Source organism: Fulvia fulva, chromosome 3, assembly GCF_020509005.1.
Source record: "Fulvia fulva chromosome 3, complete sequence".
NCBI lineage: Eukaryota > Fungi > Ascomycota > Dothideomycetes > Mycosphaerellales > Mycosphaerellaceae > Fulvia > Fulvia fulva.
The window spans coordinates 303,031-320,221 of record NC_063014.1 but is presented as its reverse complement, the minus strand read 5'-3'; the positions used below and the strand labels follow the sequence as shown (position 1 = coordinate 320,221).

The window sequence follows — 17,191 nt, the reverse complement described above, 5'->3', positions numbered from 1 at the left end:
GATCCGAGTCTTCCAAACGATAGCTCTGGAAGTACCTCCGCTGGGACTGACTCTCCAAGGTTTGGGGTGTCACTCTCGGGCAAATTCGGTCCACCAGTGCGGGGTCGTCTAGTCAGTGGCCGCATTGCAGCGGGCTGCCTTTCACATGTTGGAGGACTTGTTGGAAGTCGACCTGCTGTGGACCTACCTTGGTTGAGAGTGGGCTGCTCATACGAGTGTTGCATCTGCCGACGATGACGACGGTGGCCCACACTCTGCATTCAGCAGGTGGTCGCACTCGTGCAAGGACAGGCCGCCGACGAGGTCGCCCTCATGGATAGCATGAGCGATTATCCTGCTCACGGAGAAGTCATGGCCTGGAAGCTGCGGCCGGCAAATGCTTCTTAGATCATATCGTAGTGGCCAGGTAGAGGAGGTCTAGTCCAGTGTGTGGCCCTTCGTGATGTGCCGTGGCGATATGCCACTGTCCTTGATCCTGAACACCCAGTGGTCCCAACAGGCGGAGACGTGAGTGACAGTAAGATGTCAAAGTTGACCCGCGCGACGAAGGACATGTCGTTGCTTTAAAGACATGCCATCGGCTATGAGCCATTCCATGAATGGTGATGCATCCCTTCATCAGGATACTCTTGCCAGATGCGGGTCGAGTTGGCGAAGACGTTGCGCACATCACCTCACCAATTCTGGTCATGATGACATCTTGTTTCTTGACCGCCAGTGCTCGAAGTTCTCTGCCACTGCAACAACCATGGTGGATGTTGGTGAGTGCATGTGTTGGAGGAGAAGCGATGTCTTACGGCATCGACATTGATGGCTAGTCTGAATCGTTGACGCTGCCATCATTGTCCAAGGCAGACCGGCTGCGGCTGCCGACCAACCACGGCGGAAGCTTCCGGTCCTGCGACACCAAGGGGGAGGAACATGTTCACGCGTCAAGGCCATCAATCAATCGAATGAGCCGTATATCGCCGCAGCCCCATCTGCAACACCCACATGCTGGCAGAAACGGACGTGCAACGAGCCATCTGGTCATGGACCGGCGACTGCATCTAGCCTGCAGCCTCCAATGCACGAGATATTGTGGACAAGCTAGGCGTCGTGCGTGCGGAAACTGCGAGCCGCAGCGTACAATTTCATCACCGTATGCTACAGTATTTGTCGCTGCCGGTAGAAGCGCAACAACGATGGAGCATATATCTCTGGTCGACAGCCTTCTTCAGACTACCCCACGCCCCGCGCTCAATTGCTGCCAACCGCGAAGATGAGCCGGCTACTGTATGACCACCGCTTGGGATCTGCGATATTTAAGCGTAGCGACCGAGCGCTAGCCACACCGGAGTACGAGCTTGCGAGTACGTAGGTGAGGCGTCAGCGAGGGAGTGAAGCTCTATACCAGCCCTCAACTAGCCTTGGCGCCCGCTCTGATTGGTCAACTTTCAAGTTTTCGGGTCACGTGACCTACCGCACTGTGCCTGTTGGCGAACTCGCAAACATATACTCGTCGCTAACGCCTATGTCGTCGTATAATAAGCACTGTACGTCGGGTAGCGGTAGCGTGGATCGCACGCTACTTTGCAGTCTAGAAGGGTTGGTAGAGAGCTCCACTCCGCTACGCTTACCTTTGGAGGTTCACAACCGCCAACAGCACATTTTCCCCCTCACTTTCGTTCGAGCTCCACTTCGCATCAAATGCCACGACGACGGACCTCTCTAGCCTGAACTGGGTGCCTTGGCAGACTGGAATGAAACGATGCCAGTGTCAAATGCATAAAAGGTAGGTCGCTAACATCTCAAGCTGCGCTCTCCCAAACTCTCATCATCCTTTATGCACGCCAAGATGCGCGGCTTCGCGGTGTCTATGAGCTTACTCTCATATCTCACCACAGCTATCTCACAAAGTGATCCACCTGGTGTGTCGTCGCCGATTGCATCGACCTGTGGTCCGTCCGACAAGGTCGTGTGCCTGGATCGCTACGCTTCGGTTCTGCCATACCACTTCTTTCGAGCTTCTGGCTCTGATGGCGAGGAAGGCCCTGCGTTCTCAGAGACATCTGTGCCCAACGACACATCATTCGGACTGATCGCGGACGCCGACTTCATCGTCTTTGATCAGAAGCGAGGGCTGGAAGTGCTGGGTGCGAATCCGACCTACGAGTACGTTTTCGAAGTCTCGGAGGCTGTGCATGAAGCGCCCGTGTACGTTCCCGCATTGAATAAGCTGTTTTTGAGCCAACTTGCACCACCAGCGGGTTACTTGCCACAGCTTGTTGTGGATCTCAATCGGGATTCGCCGACATTGAGCGAGTACCTCAGTGATCCACCTGTTTATGCTCCGAATGGAGATACCTTCTACAATGGCTTGATATACTGGGGTACGTGTGTTACATGCCATCGACTGGAAGTCCTTGCTGATCATCTCGCAGCGGCATCTGGTGGAAATCGCTCAATCGGTGGTACTGAGCAAAGGATCGGTGTACGAACCCTCGACCCACTTACCAACAAGACAACCACGCTCTTGAACAACTACGTACAACAACATCCCCACCTCCACCACGATCCATAACTAACAAAACCACAGTACGGCTACTACTTCAACTGCGTCGACGACCTCTTCGTCGACCCCCGCGACGGCTCCATCTGGTTCACAGACCCCCAATACTCCTGGTTCAACAGCCTAACCGACACAGCCCCGCAACTAAAATCCGCCTCCTACCGCTTCGACCCCTCCACCGGCGAAACCACCATCATCGAAGACACCCTCTCCCAACCCAACGGCATCGCCCTCTCCCCCGACGGCAAGCACGTCTACATCAGCGACACCGGCGCCGTCGCCGGCTCCATCGTGATCCAGAACGGCACGCCCTTCAACCAAACCGGTAGTCGCGCAGTGTATAAATACGACCGCGTCGACGACGGGAAGCATCTCATCAACAAGCGCGCGATATACTACGCCATCGACCATGTCCCCGATGGACTGAAGGTCGCGCAGAATGGGTATGTAGTCACTGCGACGGGGAGGGGCGTGGATGTGTTGGATGCGTTTGGGAGTTTACTGGTGAGGGTGCAGACGAATTATACCGTGCAGAATTTCGCCTGGACGGGGCCGGATTTGACGGAGTTTTGGGTTATGGGGCAGGGGGGCATTTCGAGGGTGAGGTGGGATTTGAGGGGGCAGGATCTTGCTGCGCGAGGGGAAGTGGAAGACTCGTACTGAGCGATGAGCTTCGGTGTCGTTGGAGATGGAATCGCTGTTCAAGACGGCAGGTCAAACCAGCTCGCACGGACTTTGACAGCGGGGCCGCGCAGGTGAATGCTACCTACAGACTTTGTCTTGGCGCCCTATCGGTCAGACGGGACATCTTACCCTTCTCGCCACTGCCCTCTAGACTTGTGACATGGACATTAACCCTCTTCGATAAAAGCCGTTAGGTAAAGATATTGCCGGGACTGAATTTGGCCAAACACGTACAATTGCTCTACGGTTAGTACGAAGTAGCACAGAGATATTACCACCCATGTGCGACAAGCCGGCACAGAAGAGGTAGGTACACGTATATAGATCTCGGAATACGCTCTAGTACATATCCCGCAGCTTATGTATGCTTGCGATAGAGGCAAAATGCAAAAGTCTCATCTCGAGCAGTCATTGTACACAGAAGTGCTGGGTGCGTTGGGTGTAAGAGGATAGTGAGCTTAGATATGAAGGTGCCATTGACTGTCTGCGACATATTTGTACCCACAGGCGATGTAGACTACTCTATACATCTACCAATAATCCCCTCCCCACTCAATCAGCCTCATACCTCCCCCCATCCCTCGCCCTCTCATCGAGCCTCTCTTCCCGTTCATCTTGGAAAAATGCCTGCCACGTACTCGCCAGCGCCCCTCCGGCGCCCCTTACAGAAGCAGCCGGAGAAGACAGATGATCCTCCTCGCGATACCCGCACACCTGCCTTCTGAATTCCGCCTTAACAGGCCACCACAGAGCCAAGACATGAATCACACCCCACCGCAAGCACCGCAGCACCGTCAGACTGTGCTGTGTCAAATAACCCCTCCAGCCTTTCTAAAGCTTCGTAGTCTCAAAGTATTGGAGCAAGTCGTCGTACGCGCGCTGCTCCGACAGAACGTCGCGGAGTCGGGCGTCGGTCTTCTCGCGGGTCTGCTGCGAAACGCTGACAGCGAGCTGGGCGATCACGCGTTCCTGCTCCGCGACGTTCTTGGCGGCTTGTTCGCGCTTGGGCCTGTACTTTTCGGTTTCCTTTGCAGGGTCGAACTTGCCTGGTAGCTCGATGAAGACGTTGGCGGCGGCATTGACAGGGTACACGGCGATTTGTTTTGACGCTGGAAGCTTGCCTGTTTCGAGGATGTTCAGCTCGGCCAGCGCCTTGCCGGAGAGGGTCTTGATCGACAGCTTCTGGTCGTTGGCGGTGTTGTACGCTTCTTGTGTGAGAGGCTGGACCCATGCCTTGCCTTCTGTCTTGACAGCGTTCTCGTTCAGCAGAGATCGAATGCCCTTGGCGCTCTCGTTGATGAGCTGGTAGTCACGTTCCGACTTGGGATCATCGAGGCTGGCGTCGAATTCGGGATATGCTGCTTTGACGATGGATGGCGTGTTGTCGTTTGGTCGTCGTGGCAGGCGCTGCCAAAGCTCCTCAGTCAGGAACGGCATGAACGGATGCATCATGGTAAGACCGCCTTCAAGTGCAGTGTAGAGGGTGTCGATGGCGCTCTGCTTCTCTTCAGCTGTGCCGTCTCGGATGATGGCTTTGCTGTTCTCGATGTAGACATCGCATAGCTCGTAGTACCAATAGTTGTGCACAGCTTGTGTAGCGTACGAGAACTCGCGGCTCGCCAGATCCTCGTTGACCTCCCGTGCAGCCTCGTTGAGCTTGTGCAGGATCCACCGCTCAGGCAGACTCTCCTTGCCAGTCTTGCCGCCCTTTGCTTGAGGCGTGAAGTCTGCTGGCAGGTTGCCGAGCACGTACTTGGTGGCTTGGTAGATCTTGTTGCAGAAGTTACGATAGCTACGCATAACCTTGACATCAAAACTGATGTCGCCACCACCGGTAGTGTAGTTGATCAGGGAGAATCGCAGCGCGTCAGCACCACACTGGTCGATGCCATCTGCAAAGGCTGATTTCTGCCACTTGACAGCTCGATCGATCTCCTTGGGCGCGAGGTTGCCCACCTTGAGCTTGTCGTTCAAGGCCTGTAAGCTGATACCGTCCATGATATCGACCGGGTCGATGACGTTGCCGAGCGACTTTGACATTTTGCGACCTTCTGAATCTCTGATCAAGGAGTGGCAGTAGACCTCTGTGAACGGGACCTTGCCAGTCAACTTGAGACCGAAAAAGATCATGCGGGCAACCCAGAAGAACAGAATGTCCCAGCCCGTCTCGAGTACGGATGTTGGGTAGAGTTTCTCAAAGTCGTTTGTCTTATTCGGCCAGCCAAGAGTCGAGAATGGCCACAGACCAGAAGAGAACCAGGTGTCGAGACAGTCAGGATCTCGTGAGAGGCTCTCGATTTCCCGACCAGGGAACTTCTTCTGTGCCTTCTCCCTCGCCAGCTCTTCCGTCTCGGCGCAGACCCAGTGTTCGCCATCAACGTCGTATTCTGGACCGTCCTTGTACTTGATGTAGTAAGCAGGCACCTGATGACCCCACCAGAGCTGCCTCGACAGACACCAGTCATCGATGTTGGCCATCCATCGGTAGTAGCTCTTCTCGGCGGTCTCTGGCATGATCTTGATCTCGCCGCTCTTGACAACATCAACAGCTGGCTTGGCGAGCGGCTCCATGTGCAACCACCATTGTGGCTTGAGAATTGGCTCAATTACGTCCTTGGACTTGCTGCAGAGCGGGATCTGCATCTTGTTGTTGGCTTTGCCAACATACAGACCCTTCTTGGTCAACTCCTCGATGACGGTATACCGGACGTCGAAGCGCTTTTGACCTTCGAAGGGTCCTGCGTTCTCGTTCATGGTGCCGTCGTCGTTCAAGATATTGATGAATTCCAGATTGTGCTGCTTACCACGCTTGAAATCGTTGAAGTCGTGAGCAGGTGTGATCTTGACAGCACCGGTACCAAAGTCTTTCTCGACAGTATCATCACCGAAGATGGGGAGCTGGCGATCGACGAAAGGATGTTGGACTTTCTTGCCGATCAGGTGCTTGTATCGCTCGTCCGATGGGTGTACAGCAACACCACTATCACCCAGCATGGTCTCGGGACGGGTTGTAGCGACCTCGATGAATTCGTTCGTGCCCGCGATCTGATACTTGAAGTTCCAGATGGAACCGAATTCAATCTTCTTATCATAACCTGGCACATCAAGCTTCGTTGATCCCTCGAGCTCCTTCTGATCAACCTCCAAGTTGGACAGTGCCGTTGTGAGCTTTGTGCACCAGTTGACAAGTCTGTTCGCACGGTAGATCAGACCCTCGTCGTGGAGCTGCACGAACGTTTGGCGCACAGCAGCGGATAGGTTCTCGTCCATGGTGAAGGCCTCTCTTGTCCAGTCCATAGAACCACCCAGTCGCTTCATAACCTTGGTGATCTTCGAGTGATACTCGTCCTTCCACTCCCAGACAGTCTCAACAAACTTCTCTCTGCCCAGATCATGTCTCGTCATGCCATTCCTCCTGTGATACAGCATGTTCTCGACGACGCTCTGTGTTGAGATACCAGCGTGATCGCATCCTGGGACGTATAGCACGGTGAGACCCTTCATGCGGTTCCATCGAATCATAGCATCTTGCAGCGATGTCGCGAGTGCGTGTCCAATGTGTAGTGCGCCGGTGACGTTGGGGGGTGGGATGGTGATGACGAAGGATCCTCTGTCCTTGACCTCTCCATTGGCCTTGTACTCAGGTAGGTGGTATCCTTCCTTCTCCCACCAGTCATACCAAGCGCTCTCTACAACCTCTGGGATGTAGGCCTTGTGGTACTCATCGTCAAGTGGTTTGAGGATCTTCTTGTCGCCCTTCTTGGTCTCCTCTTGGTATGGCGGCAGGATCTCCTGCTTCTTCTTTTCTTTCTGCTTTGGTTGTGAAGCGGCGGCCATGGCCTTCTGCTTCTCTTGTTTCGCAGCGAGTTTTGCTAGTTTGTCGGCCTTTGCCTTCTCTTTCGCCAGCTCCTTTTCCGACTTTTGCTTCTGCTCGCCATTGTTGTCACCTCCATCTTTGCCAGGTGCAGGCTGACCCTTTGCATCACCGTTTGCAGCTTCCAGGATTGCTGATTTCGTATCGTTGGAAACTGGAGGAGGGTGTCCCGTGGCTGGTCCGGTGGGCTCGCCTGTCGGATTGTGGGAGGCGTGGTTCAGCGCCATATTGACGGAGAAGGTGCGATGTGCTGTGATGTGATTCCTGGCTAAGAGAGAAGGCGCGCGCCGGATGAGCGCTCGACAGAGTATTGTTGCAACTATGCCGTGCACTGCTTGCTGCGACTACTTTTGTGTATGTCAAGCTTGAGTCACAATCTGTGAGTACGCTGACGACTCATGTAATCCTTCCTATGAGAGGCGAAAGAGATAGGATGAAGAGTCTAAGGAGTGTTCAATGGCACACGAGCATCTGCAAACGACTGTATGTCTGGCTGTGAGCAATAATTCATGTTACAAACGCAGCACCCCAGCTTTCGACTGCGCTTGGGCCACATCGCGAAAATGCCCCTCATGCTGTCTCACATGAAGAGCGCGTCGTGCATCGGAGACATCATCGCGCAGATTGAGTCTTGCCATCGCAGCAGTGCCGTACATACTGTTGGCGTGGTCATAAGACAGAAGACTTCTAACGGTGCTTCTTTCAAAATCCCTTTAACAAAACCACATACGGACGGAAACGATTCGGGATGACGAACGTGTGCAAAGATCCAGGCGTGCTCTGAGAAGCATGAAGATATCACGATTGCATAGCCGGAGTCAGATGTACCGCTCCACAGCACCACTGCATCCAAAGAGACGCAGGCGGGCAGCAACTGTAGTCTTGCAAGTAGCACATGGCGGAAAGCTTTCGCATTGTCTTACTGTATGGCTGAGGCTACTGAAGCCATCGTGGTAGCAGTGTACTTTTCACTGTACATCCGACCGACGCCTGCACGCCAGAAGCTTCTCCACACCACCCCATCTAAGCAGATGCACCGGAGATGTAGAACCACTTGTCAATCGATGGGTCGATTGGCGCTGGAGCCTTCTCCTCGTGTGCCGGGACGTTCAAGCTCTTCGCATCGACACGGTCGGCACTGTGTGGGACCGAGACGTTGGTGAGGTTGATCTCGCCCTTTGGTGTCTTGCCCGTAATGAGCTTCTCCCAAGCCTCAGCGCATTCCCGCACGATGTCCATAGCATACTTGCGGTTCTTGCACTCGCCGGAGAAAGCGAACTGGTTCTCTGGCTTGCCGTCTGGGATCTTGTAGATGCGGAACCACTCGTTGGTGGCACGGAGGAGACCTGGAAGATGACGCTCGACGTCCTCGATATCGTTAAGACGAGGTGCGAGCGGGTCATTTACATCGATGACGATGATCTTCCAGTCGGTCTCACCCTCGTCAAGGAGAGCCATGACACCGAGGACCTTGACCTGCTTGACCTCACCGACCTTGGCGACGAGCTCGCCGATCTCGCAGACGTCCAGCGGGTCGTTGTCACCCTTCTGCTTGGTCTCTGGGTGTGTGACGTTGGGGTCTTCCCAAGTCTGTGGGAAAGCACCGTAATTCCAGAGGTAGCCCTTGTGTGGGAAACAGTTGCGGACGAACCGAAGCTTGCCCTTCTTGGTGTCCTGCTTGATAGGGTTGAGCTCCTCGTCCTTGGAGATCTGCGAGCATATGATTGTCAGTCCCCAAGCAATGTGAAGCCAAATGACTTGCTTGCAACAGTGCTTCTAGCCCTGTAATGCGTACTGACCTCTTGCTTGGCGTTGGTCCATCGTGGAATCTCAACAACCATGTTCAACACAGTCTGCTGCTCGTTGGCGTAGAGTGGGATGTCGTGGAATGGCGAGACTGGAACGCCATCCTTCTCGATGTAGACGCGGTGCTCGAGAGTGTGTGGTGCGCCGATCTTGCGCGCAGTGAACTTCTGGGCAGCATTTGGGTCATAGCCGCCTGTCGAAGGGTCAGTACACAGCTGCAAGTTTTCATGCCATGGTGGGGTTGGAAGAGGCGGTCAACGAAGCATTGCAACGGGAAGGACGGAGAGGACGTACCGCGGGTTGGGAGAGATGCCTGAGCCATGGTGGGTGTTGCCTCAGAGGTGGTATTGGTGGTGTATATGTTTATGAGTTGGTTGTTTGAAGCAGAAAGGTGGTGTTTGAGCTGGCCAGTCCGTTGCGTGGCGCTCAGATTTTTAGTGGCGTAATTGGTGGGGCGTCTGCCAGGGTCTTCGACTGCTGCCATCAAATAATGCAACGCCTGCGTAGAGGCAGGCACGATCGGCGTTGTCTCCCAGCTTACCCAGGCGGCTTTCGGGGATGACACACGGGCACGTCTCAGCGCAGCGTGAGAGGCAGCGGTGTGTAGGCGTAGTGGAAGCATACGGATCGTCCGACGCGAAGATGGATAGGCAAGATTGATGACCTCGGTCAGCGTGGAGATGGAGAGCTGTGTGGTGCTGTGTCGACATGATCCACGCCGTCGACATCTCCCGCCGCCCGTGCCAATATTCGGCTCGTGCTCGGCGATGACCACAAAAGATACATGTTAGACTCACACTCCTACAATGATCCCGCTCTAGACATCATACTGAGACATGACGATGAGGCAATATCGACAGAAGATTGCACCAACATGTCGGACTCCGACAGCACTTGTGGTATCTATGAACACGACGAACGGTTCCCGCCTTTCAATACAGTCTGTTCGGCTTCCAAAAGCCAGGCATACTGTCGTGCTGCACTTCACCTCCACCTGGGTCTGGGGTAGTATCCGTTGCATCGTTGTTGGACCACACTTGGCTATAGAGATGCCCTGTCGATAAGTGTGCAACTTCGGAATTTGTACGAAGATGTGCCACTCCGTCGCTGTCCGCTTCCTGATGACTGAAGTGATCCTGCCGAGTCACTATATCACCTGTTCCTGCTTCTCGAGATGCAAAATGATTCGTCTGTTGGTTCGAAGTAAGACGTCGAACAAGATCTTCCGCCTGACGACTGTTCGTGAAAGTGTACTGCCGTCCCAGCGGAACTGGCTGATAGGTCGGAACATTGTCCAGCATCTCAGCATCAGGAGCCACTTCGCAACGTGTTGAAATCTCATGGAAGGCGCGTGACAGTAATGTAGTCGTAGGCATGACATTACCAGTGAGTGTAGTCGGCCTTGCCATTGACTGCTGTTGCTTAGGACGAGAAGTCTCAGTCAATCTGCTAAATCCTCTCTCCGGCATGCTGCAAATCTGCTGCTTTCGCCGCTGGTCCAATTCTTGCTCGTACTCCGCGTCCATATGCCTCTTCTGGTATAGAGCTCCGTCGCTAGGTTGTGCCAGGTAAGGACTGCGATCAGGTCTTTGGAGTTCGCCCTGGCCACCTCCATGTGTGTTGCTTGGCTTTATGGCCTGCGGACCGGTAATGGCATGGAACGCGCGCCTGAGCAATTTGCTGGTTGGGGTCGAAGTAGACGGCTCCTGATTCTCCTTGCCACTGATGATGTCGGAAAACATGTCTTGGTGGTGCAATGCTGGACGACCGATATCGTCTTGATGGTCGTCTCCAATTCGCAGGATATCAGATCTGGGACAATTGCCCGTTGCATGCCTTCGATTGGCGCTATAGGCACTCTCAAGCGGTGGTTCCGGAACAGAATGAGGCAAGGACATAGAGGATTGCTTCCTCGCGGGCAAGCCATCGCCACGATGCACATTCTGGGTACACACAGCCTGCTGATAAACATCCACCGAGGCTGAGCCTGGAGCTCGCTTGCTATGCACCCAACGTCCTCGCAGTGCGGATGGTGGTCGTCTTCTGGCTGAGCTTCTCGGGTTGCCATCGACATGTTTCGGTGAGTACGGCCTCCTGAAGTCGTCTTGATCGGCCGGATGTCTAGCGCTTTCTGCCATTGGTATCCTCGTCTGCACAGCGTCCTCTTTCGCAGGAGGCACAGACTCTGACCAGGTGTAGCAACTGCCACTTCTTCGGATGCCATTGCTCACTTCTTGGTTGGGGCCGCGGCTGCCAAAACCCAAGAACGGATCGGGTGGAAGATTTCCCGCTGCTTCATTCCTGCGTTCCTGCCTACGTGGGACCTCATCAGCTGCCTTTTCGACTTCCTGCGACCGTTGATGTGGTATCCTATCGAGTGCTGGGACTGTTTGCTGTTGCTGGCGCGACCGTGGTGCTTCGGGTGGTGGCTTCGCGAAGTAGGCAGAGATGTTCTGTCCGGGCTGCTTGTCTGCCTTTCCACTGCAATCCTTCGTAGTCTGATCTACCGGAATCTCGTCTTGATGTTCCCTCGGCCGTCGAAGGAACCTCATTTCGTTGAACACCAGGTCGGGAACTATTTGTCGTCAGTCCATGTCAGGTAATTCTGTACTTCCCGAGACTTACGTCCAGACCCTTTTCCAACAACAGGCGCGCCTGCTCTCCCATGCTTGAAGATGCCAGCGCTGACATCCGCTGGACGCAGCTACATATGAAGTCAGTGTGATTTAACCACGATGGAGAGTTATGCCATACTGACCGTCAAGCGATTATTCTTGGGCCGGTCCTTCAGCTGGAAGCTTGTCACCAGACCTGCCGTACGCGCGCCATCTCCACTACGATGCGACTGTCGACGCTTGGACTTCGACTTCGACTTGTGGTCCTTGCGCGACTCGTGCTCCTTCCTCCATTTCTTGGCCTTCGGCTCGTAGCGGTCCTCTTTCGTCTTGTGTCGCGCACGTCGCTCGAACGTTCGGTTGAACCTACGATCGGGTGACGACTCTCTGCGTTCCTCCCTTGAAGAGCTGCTGGAGCTTGCGGTGTCGGTACGTGGCTCTGGGCCATGGCCGGGGCTGGAATCGGGTGCTGCTGGTCGTGCTTGACCGCCACGTCGTCCTCGCGAGGGACGCTTCTGCGCAGAATGTGGTTCACTCGATGCGCGCTTCCTCTTGCTCTGGTGCACAAGCGTGTGCCCTTCTGCAGTGTAGCGGTCTGGTCGCAGGTAGTCTGGAAAGCCTGCCCTGTCTTCCTCGTCCGGCGGCTCCCTATCGGCTGTGTTCTGGAGCCATGCGCGGACATCCATGGGTGTTGGACGTGGGCATGCCCATGCATACGATGGCTAGGGTGGTGTGGCTGGATCCTGATCGATGGTCTGCCGTCTGGCGATGTCGCTGGAAGGTCGCTGCCCAAGCGAAGTAGGCTCACCGACACTCAAATCCAGACATAGCAGTCGTACAGTACCAGACTGCGCTGTTGGAGAGTCGCACAATGGTTGGTCATGTCATGTTTCTGATGTTCTTGCTTGCTAGGGGGAAAGTGACAGATACGAAAGGAAGGCACATTGCGGGATTAGGCGAGAGCGTTGCACCTCTGTGAACAGCAGGCAAGGACGTTGAAGGCAGACTCGTCATCTTCAACTCGACTGCACCATACACTTCAGTACTCCAATGCTTCGAATGCATCGGCTGTTTGACGCGATGTCTGCTTGGGCGAAGGCGGTGGGCCATCTTGCTGGGCGTGAAGTATCTTGTGCATCTGCTCATGAAGTCGGCTGTGGTTACACCAGACAATTGCACTTCATGCTTCATCTTGACGGCGCAGTGCGGTCGCCCAGCAGGCTAATATATCCTTCCATGGATGCTCCTTTCACCCCTGGCGCCACAATGCGCGTTATGCCCGGGAATGCTTAGCTACGGTGTGGTGCCCAATGCAACGCGCTAGACCATTCGGCAACTTCGTCGTCAGCTTATCCGGACTGCTCGCACCGTGAAGAAGATACCGTATACGGCAGCACATAGTGTATATACTTTATCAGGTTGGGTCAGAGGATCGCAGTTACGAGGGTCCTGCCATGGCGTGATACATGCCCGTCTCCATTCGCTCCGGTTGACGCTCGCGCCTGCTAGCCCTGCACACCATGACAGTCAGACTTTCGCGTATGCACAGATTATTGCCTTGCTGCTGGGTTGTTGTACATCTGTCGCCCACCAGAAATCTCAAACAGCTCAACTGACAACAAGCCGAGCCGGCCGAAAAACTAGAATATCCCCCACAACCAACGCAACGGCCACCTGTTACAGGTTGGCGTCGCACCAGGGACTGACTAACTCAATCTGCATAGACAGCTGCTGCATCTTGGATGTTCTGCAGCTGTAGCAACACCACCGCAACTTTCCGCATCCACCGACTATGCCGACTGGCTTGGACGATCTTGACTCGCTTGAGGAGTCTTCCGTAGTGTTCCCAGCAGTCTGTTCACCGAAACTCAATATCAGACATGACGTGTAGAATACGGCTGCACGCAACCGGCGCCAAAATCAATCGAGCTCGCGAGCAAACTGCAGGACGCCATCCTTGATCAAACGCAGCGTCCTGCCTGCTAGCTGTCGAAGGCGAGCCCAATCAATAAGCACGCTACCCTACTAGCCAGTGATGAGCCGCATCGCACTGCGTCCACGGGACATACGCAAGCAGAAAAGAGGCCGTCCGCTGCATGCCATTCGTTGCAGGTACGTATCAGACAGCTCTCAGAGCCACTCACAGCTGTCAGGGCATCCACATTTGCTATGCTCACGCATATTCAAGCTGCAGCCCAACAACATCCGCGCTGTCGCTGAGTCGATGCCTTGCGGGGCGTAGCTCCTGCGGCTGCGGAAGCTGGCGTCCGGTTGGGTGTGCGAGCTGGTTTGGACGCAGCGCATTGGAGATGAGGGGCACACTGATGCAAGATGCAAGCTACCAGAGGCTGATGGAGGGGCCATACTGGTGGGCTGCATTGCACTTTCCAGCAGTGCCAGCTTTGTGACGCTGCCGTTCCCTCTTCAGTGCAGCAGAGCCGCTCCCCGGTCCTTGGTGTTTCTCGCACAGCCAAACGTTCAGATTCCACATTTCAAACTGTCCTGAGGTCCTTTATTTGCGGCACTTGCAGTCTCGTTCTTCACTGTTGCACTCAGCTGTCCATCATTGGCGGCTTATTCGCGTCTTCAGGTTGAGTTAACATCGCTGCCACGTGCAAACCCTGCTGATTGGCGCCTGGCCGTGGCATGTGACCTCTCTCGTCCAAAGCTTTACAGGAATCTTGCGACTCTTCTCATCCAAACATCCACACCACTCATCGACATCACACCCTCTCCGCTTCACTCGGCACCTTCTTAGCGAGAGCATTGAACCTCCAAACACCGACATCCAGCAAACAGCACTTCGATTCGGTCTCTACCGGGTGTGACGATCTGCAATGTCCAAACTATTCATCGGGTTTGTGCCGCCAATGCCAGTATATCGGCCTGCATGGTCCACTGACAGCGTGCGACAGAGGCCTAGCATGGCACACTGACGACCAGACCTTGCGCACCAAGTTCGAGGAGTACGGCCAGGTCGATGAAGCGGTTCGTCTCTCACTCGTCGCATTCTCACACGAGTCGCCCGCGCTCACATGTCATAGATCGTCGTCAAGGATCGCGATACCGGTCGCAGTCGTGGCTTCGGCTTCGTTCGGTTTGCCGAGGACTCCGCTGCTGATGCAGCCATTCAGGCCATGAACAACGTCGAGTGAGTACCGCCCACGCCATGACACCCCAGTCCACTGACATGTCTTGACAGGTTCGACGGCCGCACCATCCGCGTCGACAAGGCTAGCGACCGCGGCAGTGGTGGAGGCGGCGGCGGCGGCGGCGGACGTGGTATGTGATGCGAGAAATTCCTACATACCCCGACCCAGCTAACACTTCCGCAGGCGGCTATGGCGGCGGCGGAGGTCGCGGCGGCTATGGAGGAGGAGGCTACGGCGGAGGCCAGGGAGGTTACGGCGGTCAGCAAGGTTACGGCGGTGGAGGAGGTAGGTCCACGACCATTCCCTCAAACGACCGCGACTGACATCTGTAGAAGGCTACGGCGGAGGTGGCAACAACTGGCGCGGTGGAGGCGGCGGCGGATACGGCGGTCAGCAAGGCGGCGGCTATGGAGGTGGTCAAGGTGAGTCATGCATACTTGCCTACGACGCGATGATTTTTGCTAACGATTACCAGAAGGCGGATACCAACAGCAGTCCAACGGCGGCGGTGGCTACGGCCAACAGCAGCAGGGTGGAGGCTGGCAGTAGATGGACGTTCTTGCGAGATACTCTGCTCTGGATGCCTCAAAAGTTGGTGGGGCGGACACTGTCGTGCTTAACAGAACCCATGTTGCGGAGCAGTCTTACTGCAGCTGCAATGGCTGTTCTGCTTGGGTCGGGACTCAGAGGCTTCGAATGATGATACCCCGTGTGCTTGCAGAAGAGTGGTGATAGCTGGGCAGAAAATCTCGCCTGACCAGGAACGAGACTGAAATGAAAAGCAGAGAAGCGCCTTGAGCGGCTTCTCTTCCTTATGAACTCTCCTCTTGAATCATTTACCGCCGCTTCGCCCTAGTAGAATCGTGGCATAGACCGTGCGTTGAAACATATGTAGTGCTCGTTCCTGACTGCGATCCGTTCCATCGGCGCTATCGCGTGGAGGAAGCAGGGATCTCAACTTTAATCTTCATAGATTTGAGATTTCTGCCGCCCTACCGGCATTTCTTGTTGGACTGCCGACTAACAGATCACCTATTCGCCTCGCAGACTACATGGCTCGCAACTCCACCCCAAGAACATAATCTCGCAGCACCACAAACACCCTCGCCATGACAACCGCGCCCAGCCCGCCGCCGCTGAAGTTCACAGGCTCCAAGCACCTGGTCCAGCGTCTGGTGTTGGCAACACTGACAGGCCGGCCGGTGCGCGTATCCCAGATCAGAGCCGCCTCGCACACCGCCCCAGGACTCGCCCCTCACGAAGTCTCCTTCCTCCGACTGCTCGACGCAATCACCAATGGATCCGTAATAGAGTTCTCGTACACAGGCACTACTGTGCTGTACAAGCCGGGCTTGATCACGGGGAGTGCTGCTGGGCATGGCGCGTCGGGGGGAGTCATCCGGCATGAACTGCCTGCGGAGAACACGCGAGGCGCGAGTTACTTCATTATGCCGCTGTGCTTGCTCGCGCCGTTCAGTAAGTCGCAGGTCAATGTGACGTTTACAGGGCCGGGTGTCATTACTTCTGCTACGCCGACTGGGGATGTGTCCGTGGATACAGTCAGGACGGCGATACTGCCACTGTTCAAGAGCTTTGGCATCGAGAGAGATTTGGAGCTGCGTGTGTTGAGGCGCTCGAATCCTGGACAGGGTGGGAGAGGTGGAGGCGGCGAGGTACAGCTTGTGTTTGGACATCAGGTACGGTTACCAAAGACGATACACATCTTGAGCGGTGGCAGGATAAAGAGGATCAGAGGTGTGGCATATGCGACAGGCGTGGCAGGCGCGAACAATGCAAGAATGATAGAAGCGGCGAGAGGAGTGCTGAATGAATTCGCACCGGACACATACGTATACTCAGACGTCAGCTCTGCACCATTGGTTGCGGCGCCAGAACGGAACAATGCCAATGCAAAGAAGAAGATTGGACTGGGCTTCGGCTTGAGTCTCGTGGCGGAGTCCAACACAGGCGCGCTCTACTCTGCAGACATCGCCAGCTCGCCGAGTGGTGGGGACGTGTCGGAGGATCTAGGAAAGAGGTGTGCATTCCAGCTGCTGGATTCAGTGGCGCAGGGTGGGTGTGCTTCGAGTGTCGCTGCGCCTACGATGTTGACCATGATGGCAATGGGTAGCGAAGATGTGGGGAGGCTAGCAATGGGAAAAGAAGTGCTGGGCTCTGAGGAGGTTGTGCAGCTTGCGAGGGATCTGAGAGCTTTTGGTATGAGTGGGTGGGGCTTGAAAGATGGTGATGATGAGGGAGAGGCTGTAGTGAGCATCGTGGGCAAGGGTGTTGGTAACGTGGGGAGAAAGATTGCTTGAAGACTCGATTGCTGCACGAACCATTACCACGATGATCCTATCCCGGCCTACACTGATCCCCTGCCTGTCATAGAGGAGCAAGAACAGCCATGGTCCTAGGCTATGTTCATTCACCTACACCAGCATACAAGGCACCAAGGCCGGCTCGCGCCGAACTCCAGGCACCATGATAGCAAGCACGATGTCATCAT

At 55.2% G+C, this 17,191-nt stretch overlaps 6 protein-coding genes across 6 annotated transcripts; 3 read left to right on the top strand and 3 right to left on the bottom strand.

The window, feature by feature from the left end:
• Positions 1–1,837: 1,837 nt before the first annotated feature.
• CLAFUR5_07854 (Lactonohydrolase oryL) lies at positions 1,838–3,214 on the top strand (the record flags this gene model as incomplete). The annotated part of the gene is made up of 3 exons (XM_047907002.1): positions 1,838–2,372; positions 2,424–2,527; positions 2,579–3,214. The coding sequence occupies 3 exons, from the start codon at positions 1,838–1,840 to the stop codon at positions 3,212–3,214; spliced, it is 1,275 nt and encodes a 424-aa protein (XP_047759135.1).
• An 852-nt stretch (positions 3,215–4,066) lies between these two features.
• CLAFUR5_07853 (Valine--tRNA ligase, mitochondrial) lies at positions 4,067–7,336 on the bottom strand (the record flags this gene model as incomplete). Its single annotated transcript, XM_047907001.1, has 1 exon — positions 4,067–7,336. The coding sequence occupies one exon, from the start codon at positions 7,334–7,336 to the stop codon at positions 4,067–4,069; it is 3,270 nt and encodes a 1,089-aa protein (XP_047759842.1).
• A 796-nt stretch (positions 7,337–8,132) lies between these two features.
• CLAFUR5_07852 (Inorganic pyrophosphatase) lies at positions 8,133–9,537 on the bottom strand (the record flags this gene model as incomplete). Its single annotated transcript, XM_047907000.1, has 3 exons — positions 8,133–8,819; positions 8,909–9,108; positions 9,210–9,537. 3 exons carry the CDS (start codon positions 9,535–9,537, stop codon positions 8,133–8,135), a joined length of 1,215 nt encoding a protein of 404 aa, XP_047759134.1.
• Positions 9,538–9,847: 310 nt separating this feature from the next.
• CLAFUR5_07851 (uncharacterized protein) lies at positions 9,848–12,216 on the bottom strand (the record flags this gene model as incomplete). Its single annotated transcript, XM_047906999.1, has 3 exons — positions 9,848–11,490; positions 11,541–11,619; positions 11,674–12,216. 3 exons carry the CDS (start codon positions 12,214–12,216, stop codon positions 9,848–9,850), a joined length of 2,265 nt encoding a protein of 754 aa, XP_047759131.1.
• Positions 12,217–14,367: 2,151 nt separating this feature from the next.
• Positions 14,368–15,231, top strand: CLAFUR5_07850 (RNA-binding protein 3; the record flags this gene model as incomplete). Its single annotated transcript, XM_047906998.1, has 7 exons — positions 14,368–14,387; positions 14,446–14,518; positions 14,575–14,681; positions 14,733–14,812; positions 14,866–14,967; positions 15,015–15,104; positions 15,158–15,231. 7 exons carry the CDS (start codon positions 14,368–14,370, stop codon positions 15,229–15,231), a joined length of 546 nt encoding a protein of 181 aa, XP_047759776.1.
• A 560-nt stretch (positions 15,232–15,791) lies between these two features.
• On the top strand, positions 15,792–17,000 carry CLAFUR5_07849 (putative RNA 3'-terminal phosphate cyclase-like protein; the record flags this gene model as incomplete). The annotated part of the gene is made up of 1 exon (XM_047906997.1): positions 15,792–17,000. One exon carries the CDS (start codon positions 15,792–15,794, stop codon positions 16,998–17,000), a length of 1,209 nt encoding a protein of 402 aa, XP_047759277.1.
• Between the last annotated feature and the right edge of the window lie 191 nt (positions 17,001–17,191).